At 44.7% G+C, this 26,532-nt stretch overlaps 1 protein-coding gene across 2 annotated transcripts in view; it reads left to right on the top strand.

Moving 5' to 3' along the window:
* Positions 1-11,741: 11,741 nt before the first annotated feature.
* NCF2 (neutrophil cytosolic factor 2) overlaps positions 11,742-26,532 on the top strand; it is a 37,670-nt gene continuing 22,879 nt past the window's right edge. For both annotated transcript variants that reach the window (XM_023203477.2, XM_023203478.2), the window contains exons 1-3: positions 11,742-12,198; positions 15,398-15,480; positions 24,137-24,245. In XM_023203477.2, the coding sequence (XP_023059245.1) occupies positions 12,025-12,198; positions 15,398-15,480; positions 24,137-24,245 (366 nt within the window). In that variant the 5' untranslated portion in view covers positions 11,742-12,024. The remainder of the gene's footprint in view (positions 12,199-15,397; positions 15,481-24,136; positions 24,246-26,532) is intronic.

Here is a 26,532-nt window from a genome sequence, read left to right as displayed (position 1 = left end):
TGTATTGTATCTAGCTTAATTTCCGGCTGCCATCATAAATATGTTTATGGAGAAGGCGTGTTGAAAGGGAAAGGTGCTAGCCAGGACAAAGATTCTGACTTCTCTTTCTTCTCCAAATTCACTCAGAAGAGCTGAATTATAATGGCCACCAAGCAACACACTTTTCCACAGAAGAAAAATGAGGCTGCAAGACTCACAGTCAGCTAGAGGAAAATCAGATTCAAACACAAATCCCTTAACTCCAAAGCTCTCTCTTTCCCAGTACCCTACCTATGACACCTTGTAAGAAATACAGACTTTAGGAGCTTCTGGTAGGGAATGTGATAATTCTGTTCTAGGTCAGTGTTTCTTAAACTCCAGCCCTTTACTTACTACTTTCATAATTTTTAGCCATATTTTCAAACCACCAATGCTGAGATTTGCTCAATATTTTTCTCACACTGCTTCACCTTTTTTTTTTTTTAAGACAGAGTCTTGCTCTGTCGCCCAGGCTGGAGTGCAGTGGTGTGATCTTGGCTCACTGAAAGCTCCATCTCCCGGGTTCATGCCATTCTCCTGCCTCAGCCTCCCGAGTAGCTGAGACTACAGGTGTCCGCCACCACTCCCAGCTAATTTTTTTGGTATTTTCAGTAGAGACGGGGTTTCACTGTGTTAGCCAGGATGGTCTTGATCTTCTGACCTCGTGATCCACCCGCCTCGGCCTCCCAAAGTGCTGGGATTACAGGTTTGAGACATCGCGCCTGGCCTGATTCACCATTTTAAAACCTACCCTCATTATAAAAAATGCAAATAATGAAATTGTAGATTTGGTGTGCTAGCTATACTTTTAAAAAAAGCACATTAGAATAGATAAACACTCTGACTCAGATATTCTACTTCTACAAGTTTATCCTATAGATATATTCACAGATGTGTGAAATGATGTATATACAAGAACATTCATCACAATGTGATGATGATAGCATAAAATTGGAGACACTGTATTGGAATTGGAAAATGGGGCACTTATTATACGACAGAAAATTACACAGCCATAAACAAAGAATGAGGAAGCTTTCTATGTACTGATAAGAGACTATTGTTAAAGAGTGAGCTGCAGAATCGTGTATCTAATGATACGTATGTAGAAGAGGAGGGGACAGAGGGTCTACATTTGCATGTGTTTAAATCTTCTCTGAGGGAAGAATGCCAAGAAACTAATAAAAGTGGTTTCTGATGGGCAGGAAGAGTTTGACACTGAGAGGAGGAAAATTTTTCATATTTGTTAATTTTTGAACCATGTGAATATATTATTTTTCCAAAAAATTTAAGGAACTAAAATATAACAATAAATATTTTGATAAAAATGTGTTCCCATGTAGTGCCTAAAATGATCTCTCAAGCTATTGATGGTATATATCCCTGCGTGGGGAACCACAGCTCTGATGTGGTCAATGGGATGATGGCTTTCGTGTGTGCTGTCACCTCTGTCAAGTAGGTGAAAGTCCTGGACAAGACAGGCCCAGCCCTAGTGCTGAGAAGGAAGTGAAGGAACCCATCATTCTGGAGGGCTCTTCTCTCAGATGATCTGCTGATGAAAGCCATGTTGCTGACTGTCCTGAAACCCAGAAAAGAGTCCAAGCCCCAGAGTGAAGAGCCTGTGTCTCTTGGTGGAGAGTGTGCAAGCCATGTCTGCGTTGGTAGTCGAACTGTGACCAGATGGGAAAAAAGACTGAAATAAAGACTTTCTAGACAATGTCTTCTAATCTAAGCCAAGAGTTCTGGGGAAATGGATGTGAACACCAGTCAGTTCAGAATGACAGCCCTGGATGACAGATAATAGTTGCTATGAACAGAAGAGGATCTTTGAGAGCTTGTTTTGAATTGGGGAATTAGTGCCAGTTTCCTGCTCTGGCCAATAGAGAGATTACCCAGGTCTCTGGGTAGGGCGGGTTATTGAGTCAAGAACCATCTGACACAAGAGTTGGGTGCACTTCTGTTAATGCAGCCTAAGAATGCATTAGCTATTTTGGCAACCACGTGATTCTGTTGACTCATACTGAGCTTGCAGTCAATCCAAATGGCTAGGCCTCCTCCTGATGGACTACTTTTAAGAATTGTTAAGAATTGTCATCTTCTGATGTTTGGGCAGTTGAGTTTTTAAACTTAGGAGCAGATCTTTACATTTGTCTTTATCAAACTCCATTTGGAGCTTTTGTGAATCAATGTGAGTCAGGAAATATTTTAATTCTGATGTACATGTTGATACTCTCTCTCCAAACTTTGAGCTATTTGTGAATCTGATCCAAGGTGTTTATAGAAAGGTTAAAAGCACAAGGTGACATTAATATGTTAAGAAGATTCGGTGGACATAATATTTAGCCAAGTAAATTGTCTAAGGAATATCTTGGCCAAATATCTTACTGATATTAGTAGATGGCACTGTCCCAGTTCACCTATCTGGAAAATCCTCTCAAAAAAAGAAAGAGGGCAGGGTATGGTGCCTCACACCTGTAATTCCTACCATTTTGGGAGGCTGTGGTAGGCAGATCACCTGATATCAGGAGTTTGAGACCAGCCTGGCCAACACGGATAAACCCTTTATCTACTAAAAATACAAAAATTAGCCGAGTGTGGTGGTGCTCGCCTGTAATCCCAGCTACTTGGGAGGCTGAGGCAGAAGAATTGCTTGAAACTGGGAGGCGGAGGTTGCAGTGAGCCGAGGTAGTGCCACTGCATTCCAGCCTGGGTGACAGAGCAAGACTCCATCTCAAAAAAAAAAAAAAGAAGAAAAAAGAAAAAGAGGTTCTGTTTTGTTCTGTTTTGCTTTGTTTTTAGAGACAAGGTCTCTGTCCACAGGCTGGAGTACAGTGGTGCAATCATAGTTCACTGCAGCCTCAAATTCCTGGGCTCAAGCAATCCTCCTGCCTCAACGTCCTGATTAGATAGGACTACAGGTGCTCACCATGACACCCAGCTATATTTTTTTTTTCTAGTAGAGACAGGATCTTGCTACGTTGTCCAGGGTGGTCTCAAACTCCTGACTTCAAGCAAATCCTCCCACCTCAGTCTCCTAAAGTGCTGGGATTACAAGCATAAGCCACTGTACCTGGTCAGGAGTTTGTTTTGACCTGACGTATTTTGAGTGAACTCATGCTAGTTCCTAGAGGTAATAGCTTCCTTTTGGTTTGTAAGTGCCTTTGTTTAATAATCTATATTTTATAATTATTTCCAGGGCTCAGCCCATAAGTCTTTGTTACCATTTCTAGCATTCACAGCTTTTAGAAAACTATACTCATACTTGCCCATATATCCTGGCTTCCTGAATCTCAATACTGATAAGATTTTAGGGATCACACTTGCAAAGTCTATCGATTCCTGGTATTTAACAAGTCTACATTTGATAAAATGAATTTCTTTAAAGCAGCTAGCAACTTTCTCACCATCCTTTGTCTGGGTCTTCAATTCTCTGTATAGCTGGAAGCAAAATAGGAGCTGAGCAGTTCTGCTTTCACTCTGACATCTGTGAAAATGACGCCAACTCCACCAAGCCACGACTCTCCCTCTCCCTGTTCTTCTTCCTCTGAGACTAAAAAGACCTTTGTGCTGTCCTTAGTAATTTTTTTTTTTTAGCCCCAGCTTGCTCTGGGCTTTGTCTTTCCTTATACTCAGCTTTTGATCTCTGCCAAGCATTTGGATTTCTCCTTGGTCAGAAGCCATGCCTTCCATCATCTGTGCATGTCTGGCCTCCTCAGAGCGTTCTCTGGGAGTCTCATTGCCTCTTCATTTCCTTCATCTCTGGATTCCTGAGTAACACGGGGTTATGTTTGTTTGTGAGAATCTCCTATCTCTCTTCAGCAATTGATTATTTTAGAGTCTTGGGCCAGGGGCTCACATCAATTTTTCACTTTGTATTAGTCAAGTCTATTTTTCGGCATGCAACAAAACTAACTAGAGCAAACTTAAGCAAACACTGAAATTTATTGCAAGGGTCTAAGCTTGGGGCAGGAATTTGGACGGGGCTCAGGAAAGGCTGGAACTGGAGACTGGAAAGTTTCTCTGTCTCTTGTCTCTGCTCCTCGCTGGGCATCTCTTCCATTCTCTCTGAGTAGTCTGGCTTCCTCTGCTTCCCAGGGCCTCAGGGCACAGCATGATAGAACCACAGCTCCTGAGTTTATACATCTCTCAGTCCTAAATCCTGATTCACAGGAGACATAACCTAATGAAGCCAGCTTGTCAGACGCCCACCAGAGTCCAACCAGCCAGGACTCAGGCAGTACAAATGTGGCCACAGGGCCTACTAGCCTTCTATGGATTACACAGGCAGTTCCCAGAGAAGAGAGATGCACATACCCTCACAGATGTCCACTCTTCACTTATTCATTCATTCAGTGATTCAGCAAATAGTTATTGTACGTCCAGACACTGTCGTTAGGGACACTGCAGGGAAAGCAAAAGGGAATCTTTAAAAATGTTGTTTTGTGGAAAATCTAATCTTGCATGTTCTCACTTACAAGTGGTAGCTAAACATTGAGTATACATGGACATAAAGATGGGAACAATAGACACTGGGGACTCCAAAAGTGGGAAAGGAAAGGGGTGGGCAAGAGTTGAAAAACCACCTATCAGGTACTATGTTCACTATTTGGGTGATAGGATCAATAGAAGTCCAAACCTCAGCATCAGGCAATATACCATGTAACAAACGTACACATGTACCTCCTGAATCTAAAATGTTTTTTAAAATTCTGTTCTGCTAAATAGAGGGTACATTTCTAACTCTTCTGTGCCCCCTCTGCTTTTTTGTAGAATGACACGATCAGTTTCTACTCCTTAACATCAGTAACTGTCTTGTTAGAGCATCATTTCCCCTTAGATACTCACTGGCTTGGGAAACACACACAAAAACTATCCTGAGACAGGAATCTTCCTAAAGAAAAAGACCCATGGAGTTTTGAACACATGTAAAAGAGATCCCTGGCTCTATGACTAAATTGCATTTAGTGAACGGGTACTCTAGAAGAAAAATGCGGGACTGAAAAGGCCAATTGCATCCAAAAAGGGACAGTTACTAAGATATGCAGGACTAAAATCATGCCACATAAGCCATATTTCTTTTTTACTTTTTAGATCAGCATATATTTATTAAGACTTTGATATAAGATGTTAGGTGCCAGTTCTGTGGAAAACGTAAAGAAACAGAAAGCCTGTTCCCTGCCCTCAAAGAACTTATTTATAGCTAGCTGGATAGATAAGGTAGAAACAAAGAACTTATTTATAGCTAGCTGGATAGATAAGGTAGAAACAAAGAACTTATTTATAGCTAGCTGGATAGATAAGGTAGAAAATAGATAATGTAATAGAGTGCTTGTGTTTTGGGGTTTCATCATAAAATGCTTTAGGAATTCAGAGAAAAAAATTGCTAAGGCTAACTTACGTCAGGGAAGACTTTATGTAGGAGGTGAATCTAAGCTGAGCTTTTACAGATGGACAGGATTTGAATCTGCAGGGAAATGTCAAAGGGCAATTTTTTTTTTTAGACAGAGTCTCATTCTGTCACCCAGGCTGGAATGCAATGGTGCGATCTCAGCTTACTGCAACTTCTGCCTCCTAGGTTCAAGAGAGTCTCCTACCTCAGCCTTCTGAGTAGCTGGAATTAGGGGTGTGTGCCACCATGCCTGGCTAATTTTTGTATTTTTAGTAGAGCCGGGCTTTCACCATGTTGGTCAGGATGGTCTTGAACTCCTGACCTCCTGATCCACCCACCTCGGCTTCCCAAAGTGCTGGGATTACAGGCGTGAGCCACACACCGTGCCTGGCCCAAAGGACAATTATAGTGAGGATCCAGTGTATTTACTTGCTTCACTCAGGATTCAGATCTTTAATCGCTATGCATTCATTCATTTATTCATCAAACTTTTACTGAGTGACCACCTATGCAGGTACTAGACATTGTGTGTGTAAAGGGTACAAAGATGGAAAAGAGTACTTAATATGAGGTGCCTTTAAATGAACAGGCATTATACATGCCCTCATTTTCATCTAGGATGGTAGGACAGATATATTTAGCCAAGCAAATTAAGTAATCACACTGACTTTAAAAGCACCTTCCATGGTATTGCTATTTAACACATATGTTAAAAATTCACCACATGATGGGCACAAAAGATACAGCGGAAAAATCAGACACAGATCTTGTATTTTTGGGGCTTACAGTTTAGTTGAGAGCCAGTCACTTAAACAAGTAATTACAATCATATGTGCTTGAACACACGTTAGGAGAGGTAGAGAGAAACTTCCTTGAGTGCACATGGCAGGAATAATTAATCTCACTGGTAAGTCAGGGAAGAAGACTGGAGCTGCTGAGGTGTGGCAGGTGGAATTCTAAGATGACCCCTGATGATCCCTGCTTTTGTGTAATCCCCTCGCCTTGAGTGGGAGAGACCTGTAACTTGCTTTTAATCAATGGAACATGGCAAAGGTGAAGGGATTTTTGCAGAGATGATTAACATCCCTAAGCAGTTGGCTTTAAGTTAATCAAAAGGGAGAATATTCTGGGTGGGCCTGGCCTAATCAGGTGACTCCTTTAAAAGAAGGTCTAGAGGTGAGAGACTTAATGAAGCAGAGATTCTCTCTGCCTCCATTGCTGGCCTTGAAGAAGCAAGCTTTCGTGAATTCTAAAGCTACAGATGAATTCCACCAACAAACCAAGGGAGCTTGGAAGCAGATGCTTCCTCTGTCAAATCTCCAGATGAGAATGCAGCCTAGATAACACCTCAATCTCAGCCTTGTGAGACCCTGAGCACAGGGCCCAACTAAGCCGTGCCCGGACTCCTGACACATGAAAACTGTGACATAGTACATGTGTGTTATTTTAAGCCATTAAGTTTGTGGTAATTTGTCATGTAGCAATGGAAAACTAACCCAGTGATAGATTAGACAGGACTAACTTGCCTTCCTGGAGAAAGAAGATTTTGAGCCCTGAGGCTTTCAATAGCATTGCTGAACAACAGGATCCCTGTTGACTTTTCTGTATCTTTTATGTGAGATCCAGGCCAAGTTTATATCTAATAAATGAAGTCTCCTGCCTGCTTTCTTTATGGTTTCCCGTCTTGTACTCAATGAAACTATCTACTCAATGTTAGAGTTGAGGGCAAAAAAGTGCATTATTTTCCCTACTAGTCTAAATGTACTTCCCTTTATGCAACTAACATGATACTGACAAACTTTACAAAATGATATTTTTCCAAGTAGGATTCAATTTTCTCATTTTTCAGTTCATTTAATCAGTTAACCAATGATTACGGAGCAGCTACTACGTGCTAAACATGGTGAAAGACTGAAGGACAGTGGAGAGTTGGCTCTACCCTTTGAGGAGCTTAAGAAAGAAGCCTCAAGTACCATAAAAAGTTAAAGAGCAATAGAACACTAAACTCTAAATGTAGGAATGAAAAAGTATTTCCTGAGTGCCCAGGAATAATGAGTTTTATTTTGATTTTACAGGGTTCTTCCTCAGAAGAAAACGGAGGGTCTTGGGTGTGTTCTTGGATTCCAGCTGAATAAATACATGCAACAGTAGTTTGTAATCCATTAACCAATCATATGCAAATCCTGCTTATTCAGAATTTTAGAATAATTTTGAAAACATCGAGATGAAACTGAGTTACCCAATAAATGCCTCAACAAGTTTTATTTAACAAGTAATGTACATTGAACACCGGCTAAATCCGGTGGTGTGTGCGTCAGAACATTTTAAACCATAACTAATAGAAAACTTGATATGAATAACTTAAACAATAAACAAACTTATTATCTAACCAAACAAGAAATTCCAAGGTAGATCAGTGTCAGACTTGTAGAAAAATGTTATTTTTGTCTTTTAAGATATGGAGTCTTGCTCTGTCACCCAGGTTAGAATGCAGGGGCGTGATCATCGCTCACGCAGCCTTTGAAGTCCTGAACTCAAACAATCCTCCAACCTTAGCCTCCTGAGAAGCTGGGGCTACAGGCAAGTGCCACCATGCCTGGCTAATTTTTAGTTTTCTTCTGTGGAGATGGGGTTTGGCTTTATTGCCCAGGCTGTTCTCAAACTCCTGACCTCAAGGGATCTTCCCACCTCCGTTTCCCAAAGTGTTGGGATTACAGATGTGAGCCACTGTGCCCAGCCAGATTTGCAGAAAACAGATAATGCAACACATCTCATCAACATAATTAAGCATCTGAGCTCTTTGTATTTTTCCATTCTCTTTTCTTTCAGACAATGGCTTGTTCTTAGCTGTCTCCCCTCATGGTTATAAGACAGCTGCCATGTTCCAGACACATCTCACAATGCTGTCTAGTAAAGAAACAAGTACTGTTTCTTCTCATGTGTTTTATTTTTCATCATTGGGGAAGAAATCTTTCCCAGAAATTCTCAGCAGACTTTCCGTCCTGAAGCACATGGCTTCAGGAGGAGGCTTGAACAGAATTGGGGTTCTACCAAACAGAGGAAGGCGAATGAACGGTGGCTGAACAGACCAGCTACTAACAGCACCAAGTAATGATTAAATAGACTGCCCCTGCATTGAGGGACAGAAACAATGTCACAGATGACATACAATTACAAACTGTAACAAATACGTGATCAGAGAGAATCGTGCACATAGCAAGGTCATGGATCCAGAAAGGCCAGGCATTCTGAGGAAGTGAAAGATGAGTAGGAACTAGCCAGGCAGGCTTGGGGGGAGAGCGTTAGGCGGGCAGAGGAAGAGCCTGGCTCATATGAAACCGTGAGAGGAGGCCTGTGTAGCTGGAGTTCTTGGGAGGGGAGGAGGGAAAATGGCATGGAATGAGCACGGGGCAGCAGCAGCGGGCTTCCTGCACCATGGGAAGGAGTTCGGGTTGTATCCTGACTGCGGTGCAAAGCCACCGAAGGTTTAAAAACAGGGGGCATGAAGTGATCTGACTTGTGTTTTTAAAAGCTCAATCTGGACGGAGAGGCAAAGAAATGTTAGGAGACTATCATGTTCACCTGGGAGTTGACAGTGGCTTGGCCTGGGTGGTGACAGAGACGGGGAGGGAAAGTGGATGGAGTGGAACATGACTGGCTTTGCTAGTGCCCTGGGAGATGCAAACATGGGGTTAGGCCAGGACTTCCTCCTGAGGCACACCGACTATCTGAGGTGCTAAGACTTACATGCACATACATTGGTGAAGAGTGATTAAAGGCCACGTGGGAGGTGCGGAGAAGGAGATGCAGGAGTTCAGAAGGTGAGATCATGGGTTTGAGTGCTTTCAGGCAGGACTGATTTCAGGACGGTGTGTTAAGGAGGGTGATATTTTAGCAGGCTTTTGAAGGCTATGAAAGGTGGGTCTGAAGGCGCAGACATGGGAGAGGTCAGCCTGTAAAGAGGAGCTAGCACGAGTCGAGGCATGGATGCAGGAAATGAAGGCATAGCGGGAGAAGAGTAAGCAGCAGAGTTTGTATGGGATTGTGAAGGAACGTTCTGGGGATAAGGCTAGGAAAGTCTTGGCAGTCAGATTAAGGAGAGTCCTGCGTATCAGGGTAGGATAATAGGAGGGCAAACACATATTTAAAAAATAAATAATTTAGCAACAAATCCATGTGGTTTTCTCAGAAATAATTAATGTGCTATTCAAGTCCTGATTATTTATTCACTAGATGGAATAGCAATACCTCTTTCTACCATCACTGCTACCTGCAGGTCATTTACCAGTGATTTCTAATTTCTTTTAGAATGCATCCCTTCATCGTGCAGTGAGTATCAGTATCAGGCTTGAGCCACAGCGCCCGGCCGGAGTATACGTTTTTAAGTTTTATTTTCAGACTTTTAGGGGAAGCTTGGTGACAATAAGTGAGTTCTTTCAATTGCTACAAAACAAGAGTTTGCATCTAAGTATTTGACCCCCATAAACATGCATTTTACCTAAAAAGAAGCCAGGAATTTAGGAAGCCAAATCAGCTATACCCTTTACCCCCAGTCATTCCTCTGGGAGGTTTTACTGATTTTTACTTTTCCAGGAAAGCAAGGAAAGAATTCTTAAATTTGTTTTTTCAGAGACTTTAATAAATTCATGCCAGGCGCAGTGGCTCACGCCTGTAATCCCAGCACTTTGGAAGGCCGAGGCGGGCAGATCACGAGGTCAGGAGATTGAGACCATCCTGGCTAACACGGTGAAACCCGTTTCTACTAAAAATACAGAAAAATTAGCCGGGCATGGTGGTGCGTGCCTGTAGTCCCAGCTACTCGGAGGCTGAGGCAGGAGAATGGCGTAAACCCAGGAGGCGGAGCTTGCAGTGAGCCAAGATGGTGCCACTGCACTCCAGCCTGGGTGACAAAGCGAGACTCCGTCTCAAAAATAAATAAATAAATAAATAAATAAATAAATAAATAAATAAATAAATAGATAAATAGATAAATAAATAAATAAATTCATTAGTCATCAATGCAGGACCTTCATCTCTTCAATTTTTCACTGGAAGATGGGAGAAGTCATAATTCACTGTCATATCTGGCTCTCAATTTTCACATTTGCAGGAAATTGGTCCCCTCTGAACTTCCTGAATGCTTATAAAAGTTATTTTGACCAGGCACGGTGGCTCACGCCTGTAATCCCAGCACTTTGCGGGGAGGCCAAGGTGGCCAAATCACCTGAGGTCAGGAGTTCGAGAAAAGCCTGGCCAACATGGTGAAACCTCATCTCTACTAAAAATACAAAAATTAGCCAGGGATGGTGGCAGGCTTCTGTAATCCCGGCTATGCATGAGGCTGAGGCAAGAGAATTGCTTGAACCCAGGAGGCAGAGGTTGCAGTGAGCTGAGATCGTGCCACCGTACTCCAGCCTGGGCAACAAGAGTGAAACTCTGTCTCTAAAAAAAAAAAGTTATTTCGGGCCCAGATCAGATGGACATCCAAAGACTATCCTGTCTCAAAAATTTGTTAATGATAATTTCAGCTCAAGTTAAACACTAACATATTAATACAGCCTATGGGATTACAAAAAAGTAAGCAAGGAATTCATTCAAGACTGGAAAGAATTATCCTCTCATCCAACACTCCCATTTAACAAGGGTGTGGAAGTCAAGGCCCAGTGACACAGGATTTTTTCTTCATCACTTTGTAAGCCAGGGACCTCTGGCTGGTAACACCCTGCCCATGCCTCAGTGGCCACACTACCTGCTACAGGAGATGGCCTGCCCACTCGGCCCGGGTGGGGAGTTTTATTGAGTGATGAAAACAGCTTTCAGTGGAGAGGGGATGCAGGGGTGGTTCCCCTACCCAAAGGCAGGAAAGTCCCCCAGTGCAGGCGAGTCTGAGGCTTTTATGGGCTCAGAATAAGGGAGGGGCAGGTCATAGGTAGTGCTGGAAAAGGCAACATTCAATTGGTTAAAAGGGCATTAGTCAGAAAGAATTAATTGGGAAAGAGCAGACAAACAGGAACAGAAGTTTTCACTCTAGGTCATGGGTTTCATTTGGGATCAGCAGCCTAGTCTTTCAGCCTTCAGGCTGTTTTTGGCTTGAAGGTGGGGTTTCAGCAGTGACCTGCCCCTATCTGCCTAGGCATTTGGCTGCCTCCTGTCACTATCACCAGGGGTGTCAGGGGGGTTCCTCCACCTGCCAAGGTTGCCCTGGCTCTAGAAGCAGAGCTTTGGCCAGAAACTACCACAGAACAGGAGTGGGAGAGAGAGGAGGAGCTGGGTGACAGAGCAGAAGCATTTTGGGGAACTGATCCTTCAGGCAGCATCTGATGTACTTCCTCTCTCCTCCACACTCCACCCCCACTCGCCCTCTCTCTCTCTCTGCTATTTTCCTTTTCTCTCTCATGGTAGGGTTATGAGTCAGTTGTCAAAAGGTGGGGACATTTCCTGATGCATTTACAACACTGAGAAGTTATCTTAAGGGAGGCTGGGCCCCATTCTGCTCATCTGGCCCGGAAAGTGAACACCTTGGGTGCCACTACGGCAGCCCTGCTGGGGGAGACACCCCAACCTGTCTTCTCCCTGTCTCCTGGCAGCTCTCTTGGCCTCCTGGTTTCTACCTGATCATGTCCCTGGCGGAGGCCATCAGCCTCTGGAATGAAGGGGTGCTGGCAGCTGACAAGAAGGACTGGAAGGGAGCCCTGGACGCCTTCAGTGCCGTCCAGGACCCCCACTCCCGGATTTGCTTCAACATTGGCTGCATGCACACTATCCTGAAAAACATGACTGAAGCAGAGAAGGTGAGTGGAGGTGCCTCTTTCCCGGCCTCCTCTGTGCATTTGTTATTATGATTCTCAACCTCATTGCATTTCAGAAACCTAACCTCTGGGGAGATGGAAAAGAACAAAAGTTGCCCAAGCTCCACCCCTAGACAGCCTGATTTAACTGGTCTGGGAGGGGCCCCAGGCAGCCAGTTTTAAAAGCTTTCCAGGTGGTTCTGAGGAGCAGCCAGGGTTGCGTCTTTCTCCATCTTCTAAATTAAAATCATTCTACAAGTGTCTTTAACACCTTTGTGAAGGCTGCCCTAGTCGTACTTTGTTCTACACAGAACTCCTTCTGGGCACAGAATCTCTATGTATCTCAGCACTTTACACCTGATTATTGCTTTCCTGATTATTGCACCTGTTCTTGCTTTCCAAGACTTTCATGTGTGTTGACTTTGCCTGTTCAAGAGATTTAAGGGAGGCATTTACAAAATATAGCTTTTACCCCAAGTGACAATTCTGATCAATTATAAAGGAGACTCTTTTAAGGATGCCGAGGCTGGCAAGAGGAAATTGTACTGTGACTGATTAGTGATACCTGCTGGGGGCATGGTGTGGGATGTCTCGCATCTTTTTCGTTATGTTTTCTCACTCAAATACCGTAGTATGGAGGTAAGCATTCTCAATAATTATTTTTTGGATTGGTCGTGGTAAGGTGGGAAGGGTATGGAGTTTGGAAGGGAAGATCTAGGATCAAATCCTAGCCTCTGCCTCTCTCTGAACTTTCAATCTTAAGCAGGCTATGTAGTCTGTGCAGACATCTGACTTTCAGCTTCCTGAGTTTCTAAATATCATGAAAATTAAGTGAGATGCCAAACTATTAATGTCCTGTGGAACTTCACACCACTGTATAAGAGTTAGTTATTATTTTTACCATTTACTGCCAGTCTTTGCAAAGTATGGATGTGTGGACAAATGGCTGACTCCCCAGGTCCCTTAAAGAACCAGTGCCTTCCACACTCCAACAGCAGGTAAACAAGCCTCAGCCACACCCTCCTGACAGGAAGACAGAGAAGTGACTGAAATGTTCTCACATAGCTTGACAAGTCAATCTCAGGCTCCAAGGCAGAGCATGCCAGGACTCCCCGCCTCTGGCTGGAGGGAGGACAGTGGCCCCACCTCCTCTCAGGGGCCTGCTGAGGGGCTGAGTGAACAGCACCACACATTCTGAGGGCTGATGGCCACAAAATGTACATTGTCTGGGGGAAGAGATTGGCAGCTAGTCTGGGCACGGCTAAGCCAGCAGGGACTGTAGCCTCCTGCCTTGGCCTGGATATGGGATCCTTGGCAAGGTTGCGTGGGCCACCACTCACCTCTCAGCTCCCAGGCCTTCACTCCCACATGTCTCTGTTTCTCCTGGCATTCCTCTGCTTCTAGCCTCTAGCCTTCTCATTCCCTCTGCCTTTCTTTGTTTTCCTGCTTGAGCCCTTCCTACTAGCATTTATATGCATTCTTATTTGTTATCATTTTAATTGTATACTACTCATGTAATGTTTGTATAGTAAACAAATATAACAATGGATATACTTTAATTATTTTCATTTGCAATAAATTTTATTATTTATTTAAACTGAATGTTCAGTACATTCACAGGAATAGAAGAAATGCAACAAGGGTTAGAATTTCATTATTACATTAGATATCGTTTTTTCTTGCTTGCTTGCTTTCTTTTTTTTTTTTTTTTTTTTTTTTTGAGACAGATCTCACTCTGTCACCCAGGCTGGAGTGCAGTGAGTGGTGCAATCTCAGCTAACTGCAACCTCCGCCTCCCTGGTTCAGATGATTTTCCTGCCTCAGCCTCCCAAGTAGCTGGGATTACAGGCATGCACCACCAAGCCCAGCTAATGATGTTTCATTTTTCAAAGAAGCTTCTCCTATTTCCCTATCTTTTTTATCTTCTGCGGAGCAATAAATAGTTATTACTACTCTCCTGGACAAGGTGCTCCGTTGTGTTGCACAGGAATTGTATCTTTATGTTTCACATCATTATCACTTCCAAAAACTCTACCTTCACTTCACAACACAGTCTCGCTGCATTGTTTCACAGTAAAATTGTACTCTACTCAAACTAGGAGAACTCAAAGAAATTAGAGCAAACAGCAGTTAAATTCATATGAATGAAAGACAGAAGACCAAAAATTTTAAAGTACTGATTTAGTAACATAGTGTCTACTGGCTCAAAGCTTCTATCTAATCATATTATTAAAACAGCAATAATAGAAATGAAAGCTACACTAATGAAAAAGAAACTCGGGAATGAGGTCATTAAATATAACTCACTATATTTTAAATATAGATATCATGTATTTTTTATTAGTATCAGGTAAATGTCTAAACTATCTATTCTGAATTCTAGTCTCAGAGAAGGTCAGAGACAGTTACAAAGAAGGTGCTTCATTTTATCAAGTTCATTTTTAAAATGATGAGCTCCTTTGGGAAAATGCTTTAGTCCTTTTTATCTAATACTTCTGTTGGAGATAATCCCTTAGTGTCTGCACCCTTATAGTCTACTTTGTCTTTATTTGTATCATTGGATTTCTTTTTTTTTTTGAGACAGGGTGCCTCACTTTGCCGCCCAGGCTGGAGTGCAGTGGCACCGTCACAGCTCACAGCAGTCTCCACCTCCTGGGCTCAAGTGATCGACTCACCTCAGTCCCCCAAGTAGCTGGGACCACAGGCATGTGCCACCACACCTGACTAATTTTTAAATTTTTCATAGAGATGGGGGGGGGGGTCTCACTATTTTGCCCAGGTTGGTCTTGAACTCCTGGGCTCAAGTGATCCACCTGCCTTGGCCTCCCAAAGTTCTGGGATTACAGGTGTGAGCAACCGCACCTGGCCATTATTGGATTCTTGTGTGGCTTTTCTAGGCCATATATGACTAACAAAAGTGGAAATCAGATGGAATATGTATGGTTCCAGGAATGTTTTGTAGATCCTCAGCAGAACTGGAATGATAATTCAAGGGATGCACACCACTGTCCCAGACTCGAGCTCCTAAATGTGAGAGTGAAGCGGAATGCACTGTGAGAGCACAGGGGGGGCCTCGAGGTGCCGAGGAGGGCAGACAGGAGAGCCGGGCACCACAGGGGGCTAGAGTTCTGTGAGCTGTGGCTCATCTCACACCTCCTCGCTGCCTTGCATCATGGCCATGTCTGGACCCTTCTCTCCTCAGGCCTTTACCAAAAGCATTAACCGAGACAAGCATTTGGCAGTGGCTTACTTCCAACGAGGGATGCTCTACTACCAAACAGAGAAGTAAGTGGTTCCATGTTGCACCAACTGGAGAATTTCAAAGAGAAACCTAAGGGGTCTCAGTGTTGCTGACTTGGTGTTTGAGAAGTACCTTCCCAGCCTCTGTTGGGAAATGTGACTGGCCCTTCTGGGGACAGTTATGCAATAAATCAGCAGGTGAGGCAGAAGTTCTCACTGGGGAGGGAAGGCAGGTCTGCCGCCAGATTATAAACCAGCTGTGTCACAGGCACAATGAGTCTAGGTAACCACCATGGGCCTGATACTCAGCTGATGTGGCACCCCACCAGTGTCCCTGATGGGGTCACCCATGGAGGTCTCCTATGAGGTGCTGAGCTGTCACAGAATGGGGATGACCATGAAACTGCATCAAAACCTGGCTTCATCCCAGCAAAATGCATTTTCAAAACCTGGTTTAATCCATTTGAGGAAATATAATTCAGCTGCAAAAACAATAATACAAATTAACATTATAAGAACAAATTACTACAGGTAAGTAAGTAGCATATGTACTTATACAGAAAAAGTTTGCAGTAGATGTTAAATTTTTTTTCTTTTTTTTCCCTAGATGGAGTTTCACTCTTGTTGCCCAGGCTGGAGTGCAAGGGTGCGATCTCAGCTCACTGCAACCTCCCCCTCCCGGGCTCAAGCGATTCTCCTGCCTCAGCCTCCCGAGTAGCTGGGACTACAGGCATGTGCCACCACGCCCAGCTAATTTTGTATTTTTAGTAGAGATGGGGTTTCTCCATGTTGGTCCGGCTGGTCTCGAACTCCCGACCTCAGGTGATCTGCCCACCTCAGCCTCCCAAAGTGCTGGGATTACAAGCGTGAGCCACCGTGCCCGACCAGATGTTAAATTTAAAAACAGATTTCAAAACAGTGTGTATACTATAGTCCCATTTCTGTATCACAGAATAAAGTGATACAGAGGCCTTCCAAGGCCATAGACCAAAATGTTATCAATAATTCTCTCTGGATGGTGGGATTATAGGAAAATCCATTTTCTTCTCTCACCCTATCTGTATTTTTAGGTTTGTTTATAGTCAACATGAAATAATTAGTACAAATATTAATAAATTAAAAATGAAAGTTAATCTCAATTCCTCCTCCCTCTCATCCTGCACAAATATCTCATAACAAATAACAAAGGAAAAAAATTCTAAGTGATAATTTCAAATGTTTGGGGGGATGGGAAACTGAGCCTTTGTAGAAATTGTTCCACCAGTATGCATAAGTTCTAGGGAAGAAGAATTTGGCTCAGGCTAATGAAGAACTTTTTTTTTGTTTTTTGAGATGGAGTTTCGCCCTGTCGCCCAGGCTGGAGTGCAGTGGCATGATCTTGGCTCATTGCAACCTCTGCCTTCCAGGTTCAAACAATTCTCCTATCTCAGCTTCCCGGGTAGCTGGGATTATAGGCGCCCGCCACTACATCCTGCTAATGTTTGTATTTTCAGTAGAGACGGGATTTCACCATGTTGGCCAGGCTGATCTCGAACTCCTGACCTTGTGATCCACCCACCTCGGCCTCCCAAAGTACTGGGATTACAGGCGTGAGTCACCGAGCCTGGCCTAATAAAGAACTTTCTGACAGTGAAAATGGTCTGTGCATGGTGTGGGTGGGGTGAGGGTGAGGCCGGGCGTGGATGGAGCAGCAGGGAGGTTGTAGACGATGTCCAGACATCAGACAGAGGGCTGGGCTCTGATTCTCTTCCACCCTGAAAGGCTTTGATGCTATGGTTTGGTCAGAAACAGCCTGTAAAACCTGTGTATGCAGCTGTTGCTAAGGGCAACCACAAGATGCTCAAAGGACTTTAAAGATGTAGATGCAGTTAGTTACCTGAAGAAGTGAAAGTAGAAGTGAAGTCTTTTCTAAAAGAAAAACCACAGAACCACAGACACAATGGCAATCTGGGGAGAAAGAGAGCTTGGGATTGGGGGAAGATATCCAGGCATTTAGCTTTTTCTTCCCCCCATATTTAGTGTGACATATTTATTATGACTATAAATTTTTTTAAATTTTACTTTTTTTTATTTTAATGTTGTGGGTACGCAGTAGGTGTATATATTTATGGGACACATGAGATATTTTGGTACAGCAGGTGTTTATCTTGACTGACATCTTGCCTCTGTCTAACTGCCTGTCCCCTCTCTTAACATCCTTCTCTTTCCCACTCCCCCCACCCCATCTCCAGACTATAGAATATGGAGGGAGGCCTAACAACCAATCGTTCAGCCGATCTTAAATCTCAAAACACAAACTCTAAGGCCATTCCTTAGTGAGCTCTAATAGCCTATAAAGAAGAGATACTAACTGGCAAAAGAGTGAAGGCTCCCAGAAAGAATTTCCTCCAAAAAATGCCCGTGAGTCCCAGGATCTGGAAGGCTACGGTTTTGAGTGATTAGAAAGATCTTGGAAAGGTCTAAAAGTAAGACCCAGGATTCAATTAATCTGTGATTGGTAATATTAATAGTTACACCTGAGAGAAAAATCTACCAAGTTTTATCTGTAATTCAACAACGAGGAAATTATACAAATGAGGCACTAATCTCAACCTCAAGCTGGCTCTCTTGCGCAATTCCCTAGGTGTTGGTATTCCATTTGAAGTTCTGTTCTTAACCCTTTTCCCTTTTACGACTGCAGCAGTGGTTGTTAAATGGGAAAATGTGTTTCCAGAAATACACTTGCAAGCACACACATTCGTTTATGTACAATTCAGGGACTATGGACACAGAAGTCCGTATGTGAACCTTGAGGATCCAGTCCTGGGCAAGGCCACCCTCTCCCATACTGCTGGCCTCCATTTCTCATGGAATCTGTACCTGGGATCCATCCAGGGAATGTCTCTTTCTCTAAACCTCATCAGGTTGACTTCTTAAATATTTCTTAAATCCACCTATTTCTCTCCATCCCCATTAGCACTACCTTGGTTGAGACCCTCATTTTTCACCAGGACTACTGCAGTCACTTCCAAACTGATTTCCCAGCCACTGCTCTTGTCCCCTCTATTTGTATTCCAGAGTGATCTTGTAAAAAAAACAAACAATGCAATCAGTATGAGAACTTCCAGTGGCTTCCATGACTACAGGATAAAAGCCAAATTCCTTTGCCTGTTCTTACGTGGTCCAGAGGCTGCCGCCCACTTATGCAACCTCCGTGCCTTTGCTCCAGCCGCGCCCAACCACTAGGGCAGTGCCCACTCCCTCTTTTGAGCCTCCTTTTGTAACATGTCTGGCCCATGACAGATATTTGCTCGCTGTACATATCTGTCTTCTCCACTACTCTATGAATTTCATAAGAGAAGAAATTTTTACTTACTCATGCTTGTATTTCAGTATCTAGCATACTAGTTACTCAATAAATGAGTATTGGATTAAATAAAAGTGAGCAAAATATAGTCTCTGTTTCAAGGAACTTATAAATTAAAAAGGGGAAACAAGTCAAGAACACCAGTAACTGTAATGCAAGGCAGAAGCGGGTAAGTGCTGTAAGAGGTAGTTTTAAGTAAGTGGGATGGGGGCTAGAGAAATTCCTTCTTAATGTGTGGGATAGAAATTCCCTCAGATTGGCTGGGCACTGTGGCTCACACCTGTAATCCCAGCACTTTGAGAAGCCAAGGTGGGTGGATCACCTGAGGTCAAGAGCTCGGAACCAGCCTGGCCAACATAGCAAAACCCCGTCTCTACTAAAAATACAAAAAGTTAGCAGCACATGGTGGCAGGTGCCTGTAATCCCAGCTACTTGGGAGGCTGAGGCAGGAGGATAGCTTGAACCTGGGAGGCAGATGTTACAGTGAACCAAGAAGACACCACTACACTCCAGCCTGGGCAACAGAGATTCTGTCTGGAAAAAAAGAAAAAAGGAATTCCCTCAGACTACAAAAGGCAGTTGCTTAAGGCTGATAATGTTATGGATGGAGGTTTTTTCCCCTCTATTTCCCTCTATTTTCCCCACTTTCATATGTTTTTGTATTGCTCTTCTGTCATTATGAAGTTCCAACAGAACAAAGTTAGAGCACATTTCTGAAAAAAAGCACATTTCGGAGTCTCAGTGATGACCACGGCCAAGCTGTCTCGCCTCTCTGGCCCAGCCTTGTCATCTGAAAGGCACAGGGGCTCAAGCTGTCTTTCAGATCCTGTGCCTTATGAATCCTAGGGCATGACAATAAGGGTGAGACCCATAACATGGAGCTGGCTTAAAGAGGCTCGATAGCAAAGCCTTCTCCCTGCTGACTTGGAAACAGGAAAGGGAGTGGGCCCAAACTTCTGTCACAGCAGCCACTGCAGCATCACAAAGGTGTCTGACGTTTTGACGTTCTTTCAGCTTGCTGAGATTCCATTATCCTGGGTGCAGGTGTATGAGCTGTGGACTCTGGACGCATGGGGCACTGGCAGCACGGGAACAAGCAGTTCACTTCAGCGGTTACTAAGAAACCTCCCAGGAGTATTACAGAAATGGGGATTATAAACTCTCTCAAGCCTGGAGCTTGTGAAAAGCTATGGCAAGGTTGCTGCTTCAGCTGGTGGATACCCTGCCTGGGAGGAGAGGGGGCTTTGGGTGCAGGCAAGGCACCCCACGGGGTGTCACTGAAGTGTGAGTGTGAAGAAAGCACCCACGTCCAGCCCAGCAGAGCCCAGCAGGAAGCTGCCAGCACCTTGGCTGCCTCCTGGGGGATGCTTCCAAATGGCCCCAAAGAGAACCACTGAAGGGCTAGAGGGAGGCAGGGGCTGCTGCAGCACGGGTCACTGGCACTCAGCGCTGAGTGCTATTTTGGTATTCTCATACTGAGCTTATCGCGACCCTGTACAGCGGGAAAAGAGCTGTGTGTCAAAGCAGAACCCCCTTCAGGGCTGCAGCTCTGGGTAAACAAGTGGAAAGGCTGAAGAGAGGCTTGCAGCAGGGAGGGAGGGGACTGGGAAGCAGGCCGATGCTTTCAGAGACATGTTTAAAAACGACACTGAGCAAGGATGCCCCCTGTCTGTTTTAAAAATTAATTAATTAGGCCCTGTGCAGTGGCTCACACTTGCAGTCTTGGTACTTTGGGAGGCTGAGGTGGGAGGATTGCTTGAACCCAGGAGTTCGAGACCAGCCTGAGCAACATAGTGAGGCCCCCCCCTCCGTCTCTATAATAAAATTAATACATAAAATAAGTAATCTTTTTTTTAGAGAAGGGGTCTCACTGTATTGTCCGGGCTGGCCTCAAACTCCTGGGCTCAAGTGATCCTCGTGCCCCAGCCTCTGGTGGAGTAACTGGAACTGCAGGCTCAAGCCTCAGCCCCTGGCCCCACCCTGTTTTTTGGTTGTTGGGTTTTCTTTCTTTTCTTTTTTCTTTTCTTTTCTTTTCTTTCTTTCTTTCTTTCTTTCTTTCTTTCTTTCTTTCTTTCTTTTTCTTTCTCTCTCTTTCTTTCTTTCTTTTTCTTTCTTAGACAGGATTTCATTCTGTCGTCTAGGCTGGAGTGGAGTGGTGCAATCACATCTCACTGCAGTCTTGACTTCCTGGACTCAGGTGATTCTCCAACCTCAGCTTCCCGAGTAGCTGGGACTACAGGCACGTACCACCATGCCTGGCTAATTTTTTGTACTTTTAGTGAGATAGGGTTTCGCCATATTGCCCGGGCGGATCCACGCTGTCTTTAAAACAAAGCAAACGCTCTGAATAACTTGTCAGTTCTTTCTGTCTCTCTCCCACCAGGCCCAAATCTGTAGACACCTTTTTTTTTTTTCTTCAGTCAGAGTGTCACTCTGTCAACCAGGTTGGAGTGCAGTGGCGTGATTTTGGCTCATTTCAACCTCTGCCTCCTGGGTTCAAGTGATTCTCCTGCCTCAGCCTCCTGAGTAGCTGAGACTATAGGCACGCACCACCACAACCAGCTAATTTTTTAGTATTTTTAGTAGAGATGGGGTTTCACCATGTTGGCCAGGCTGGTCTCAAACTCCTGACCTCAAGTGATCTGCCTGCCCCAGCCTCCCAAAGTGCTGGGATTACAGGTGTGAGCCATTACACTGGGCCTCTGCAGGCATCTTGATGGGCTAGGGAATTATTAGGAGGATTTTGCTGGGCCCATGCAATGCCAGATAGACCCAGGTGGTGTCACTTCCCAGCTGAAATCCATCTGCTTAGCCCGCTCAGCAGGGAGGAAGGCGCATTGATGGGTTAATGCTGACTGCACGTAAAGTGTGTGCCCTCTGAGACCTTCAGCGAGCTCCCAAACAGGCAATAGAACACAGTGGAAATTGCAGCTGCCAGGGAACAGGAAACCTCTGCTTCTGTCTGTCCCCTTCACGGTGGAAGAGGCTCAGTGGCTCAGTGAATTGAGCTAGTTACTCCACCTTCTGGCTTAGAAAGAGGAACCTGATTTCTGGGGTACCTCTGGGTACCTTATTCATCTTTCCAGGAGCCCAGAAATGTGTGGAAAAGACATGAAAGGCCCATTGCTACTTAAAGAATGGCCTGCATGCATTTAGTAGGTTTTACAATCATCTTTATGAGCAGGGATACTAGAGACAGCCATCTTCCTATTTCAAACCCAAGCTCTCTTTTCTTACTTCCCGCATAGCCACTGCTGCCGCTGTGTGACTTACCTCAACCCTAACAGTGACGGCTTCTCCCCCAGTCACACTGGCACCCATTCCTTATGACTGTCTTGACCAACCAGCCCTTGTGCTCGGCTCTAAACTTCCATGAGATCAGAGTTCCAGCTTCTACATCATGTATTTTTAAAATATCCTGACAATAGCTTATATGGCATGGAGCTTTAAGTAAGCATGTAATAAGTGGCTGGTGTATGGATTAATTGCTAGAGTGTTAGAGCTAAAGAAAGTAAAATAACAACAACAACAGTAATAAATTACTGTGTGTGCCAGGCACTATCTGAAGTACCCAAATGCTTCATCTCCTTCAGTTCTCACAGTGACCCTGTGAGGTATATGCTATTATTATTCTCTTATTCTAAGGATGGGGAAACAGATTTAGGGAAGTTAGGTAACTTGCCCTTTCTCACCAGACAGTAAGTGACAGAGCCAAGACTCAAGTCCAGGTGGCTTTGACTCCAGAAATGGGATCCATATACTGGCAAGCTCCCTATATGATATGTTCTGTGCATATAACATGTCCCTGTATACAATATGCTGCCATAATATTGGCGTGGAACTTCAGGCCAGGGAAGTGACTTGCTACGGTCCCCCAGTTAGTGGCAGAGCTGTTGGATCTGGACTCTGGCTCCTGGCCCCTTCACTACACCACACTGCCTCTCGAGGATTCCTGCCAGCCTGTGTCCACATTCCAGACTTTTCTCCAAGAGAAGCCAGGTTGGCAGCTCTGGGTCAGATGATGGACTAGTGACTTACAGACTTACAGTCCAGTTGCCCAGGTGTGAGCCACAACCAGGCAGCCAAATTTGTTCCTGCCAGGTCAGGAGGCTGAGGGTAGCCAGGCTGGGTAGCTTGTGCCTGCTGCTCCCACTCCCTATAGCCCAGCAATGGCTCCCTTCCACCAGGGCTTCTGTGGAGCCCATGGTCAAGGCCCAGGCCAGCATCCTCAGGAGTGTGTCCAGGTCCCACCCACATGCCTGTGGGTCCTATGATGTGGCCAACTCCCATTCTCTGCTACAAGTGCCAGGACAGCAGCCCTGATATACCTTGAGCCAGTCAGCTTCACGCCGATCCAGCAGCACAAGGCAGTGGGAGCAGCATTAGAAAAACTATCTGGGGCCGGGCATGGTGGCTCATGCCTGTAATTCCAGCACTTTTGGGAGACCAAGGCGGGCAGATCAATTGAGGTCAGGAGTTTGAGACCAGCCTGACCAACATGGTGAAACCTGGTCTCTACTTAAAATATAAAAAATTAGCCGGGCGTGGTGGGGCTCGCCTGTAGTCCCAGCTCAGTCCCATTCAGGTGGCTGAGGCAGGAGAATCACTTGAACCTGGGAGGTGGAGCTTGCAGTGAGCTGAAATCCTGCCACTGCACTCCAGCCTGGGCAACAGAGTGAGACCCTGTCTCAAAAACAAAACAAAAAAAAAAAAAGGAGGAACTACTATATAGCTTAAGTGGTTGTTTTTTTCTTTTCCAAAGTGTGGGGAGGAGGCAGAAGTGGGGGCGATGAGGAAACAAGACCACAAAACTAAGCTCTAAGCTGAACTCAAAAGAAGCCATGGGTGAAGGCAGTGGGCAGGCGGGTGATGGTGGCAGCTGTGAGAAGGGGCCCCTCTGAGCTGTGCCAGGCTGGCCTGGCCTGATGGTGGGAGCCAGGAGTGAGCAGTATTCCAAATCAGCTCTGAACACTCTGCAGGGACACAGGCTGGGGGCAGGTGCTGGCTCTGCTTGGAGCTCTCAAGAGAGAATGAGGGCTGCATTGGAAAGCGAGAAGCCAGGTTGTCAGAAAGGTGACAGTTGTATGCAGTCAATAGAGAAGAAACTCCCTGTGACTGTCCAAGACGAGGCACTCAGGGTTGCTGTGAGGTACAGCCCTGGGTGGGGCACCATTCCCAAGGAGTTCTATAGAATACTTGGGCTCAGGATTGCTGAAAACTAGAATGGGTCAAAAGGAATTGAAAGGCTTCTTGTCCCAGTGAAATAGGTGGGGAAGGCAGAAACAGACTCACATTTTATGCTGCATTTATTCCTCCATGCACTAGACTGTTGTATTTTCTCCCTCTGTCCTGCAGATACGATTTGGCTATCAAAGACCTTAAAGAAGCCTTGACTCAGCTTCGAGGGAACCAGCTGATAGACTATAAGATCCTGGGGCTCCAGTTCAAGCTGTTTGCCTGTGAGGTAAGGAGAACAGGGCCTGGCCTGGGCAGGCGGGGATCATGGCTGGATGGACAGCTGACAGTTCAGATGCACAGTGATCTGTTGACACCTCCAGGAGCTTGGAAAAGCCATTTTGCCTCCTCTGCCTTGAGACTCAGATTTTCCTTGAAGAAAAGACTGAGATGGATTATTTCAGGCTCATCAAGGCATTGTCATCAGTTACCTGGGGGCATACATTGTATTAATGTGAAGCGCAAAGGACCATGCAAAAATGAGCCCACTGGGCTCTCTGAAGGAAGGCTGGACACCAGTGTGTTGGCTTGTGGAAATAATCATGATAATTTGCATGTTTTGTTTAGCAATTCAGATTGACAAGCTATTTGTTCAGCATTTTGCTAGCAAATCCAAAATCATGAGTTCATTGTCCATGCAGGACCTGCCAGAACCTTGCTCAGTTCCCAAGTTTATAGACCACACTCTTAACTATCCATGGTTCTTACCCCATGTACTTGATTGATACCTAAAGAGAGTGTGAGGATAATTTGGAATAAATCTGTCCCCTCTTGCTCAAAGAACAGCTCAAGGCACATATTTAGGTAAAGGTTTCTGCAGAACAACTTCTTTTCTCTATTATCAAAAGGGAGAGACATGACTGGCTTTGACTTTGCAGGTTCATTTACTTTTTCCAGTTGGCCCTTCCCACCCCTCCTACTTCCATATATATACAAGCAGTTTTGAAAACCAAAATTCCTGTAAATGTCATAGACCTTCCTTTAGAAAAATCACTGACAAAAGTCCCCTTGCTTTAGTTTCTCAGGCACAAGAAGTCAAGTGTTCCCAGGGTCGCTCAGGACTAATAATAGAGTCTGTAGCCACCCTTGGCCCTTGGGGACATATGGCCCCACCTCTACGCTGCAGCAAGCTAGCAACTAACTTCACTTCTCACAGTCTGGGAAGATGGGGCTTTGCAGTGGGAATTGGCTGCCATTTGACCAGCTTCTCCAGTAGGGTTTCTTAGTCGTAGCTCTGTTAATGTGTTGGACCAGACAATCTTGTATTGTGGTGGAAGCGAGAGGGGTTGTGGTGCATCCTGTGCATCATGGGAACTTTGACAGCATCTCTAGCGTTTAGATGCTAGTAGCACTGCCACCACCACTCCCCATCCAATGTGACAACTAAAATGCCTCCAGACATTGATGACAAGCCAATGACAGCCACTTATACAGATTAAAAAGTTGGGGGACAAGTGGCTCTAGAAAAAGGATTATGTCACAGCAGCATCAAAGTACAATTCCGTGGGAGGAATGTTTCCCCTAGAGCTGGGGTTAAAGTGGCTCTGGGAGGACAGAAAATACTGACTGAGTGACCCTCTCTGCAAGTAAAGTTGAACTTTTCAAGGTCTAAGGCCTTCTTTGTCACATGGGACCTTCCAGTCATTTCCCTACTTACAATCCTTCTCTTCCTGATGTGGTACGATCCTGGCTTCTGAGAATCACATTATTATTTTTGAAGAGTGTCAAGGTTATTCTCATCATCAGTTCACAAAAACTGATTGCAGGAAAATGTCTTAAGAGAAGGTGGCTGAGGAACCAAACAGGAAGTTTTAAATGATCTGAGTTCTTTCTTTCTGCACACAAGGTCAGGAGTGGGCTGGAGAAGCCAATGAATTCAGAAGGCAGTAGCTCACTGACTCTCAGAAATAGGCCTGAAAGGAGTCCAGATTCCACTTCCGGGGTTGATCCTGCCCCCACCATTCAGCACCAGCCGCTAATGCCACAGAAACACCAATCCTGCCACCTGTGTGAGTTTGGCAAGTTCACGTCGTTGTTGGCAGGAGGCCTCAGTTCGTCGCTACATGAACTTCTCTCTAGGGTTGCCTAAAGTCTTGTCATGACATGGCAGCTGGCGCCTCTGAGAGCAAGTGACCCAAGGGCAAGACAGAGTGTCAATGTCTTTTATCATCTAGCCTCAAATGTCACACCCCCTCATTTCCATAATGTCCTATTTAAAACATTTCTTTCAGTCAAGCCATTTTTTTAGATCTTGGTAATGCATCCAAACGATTATTTGATTCCGTGTGTATATTGTGAAGCATAATAAAAAACACTCAAGAACCACAGCCCAACTCAACACCTGGAAAAGCATGACTACTGTTGCATTTACCATTCCCTCCCCACCCCAGGCGAAGGTACCCCTGGCTTCTGTGCTAACCTCTGTCTTCTGGGTTCAAGCAATTCTCCTGCTTCAGCCTCCCAAGAAGCTGGAATTGCAGGTGCCTGCCACCATGCCCAGCTAATTTTTGTATTTT

This window comes from Piliocolobus tephrosceles, chromosome 1, assembly GCF_002776525.5.
Source record: "Piliocolobus tephrosceles isolate RC106 chromosome 1, ASM277652v3, whole genome shotgun sequence".
Classification (NCBI taxonomy): Eukaryota; Metazoa; Chordata; class Mammalia; order Primates; family Cercopithecidae; genus Piliocolobus; species Piliocolobus tephrosceles.
This window is presented reverse-complemented; position numbering and strand designations above follow the sequence as displayed.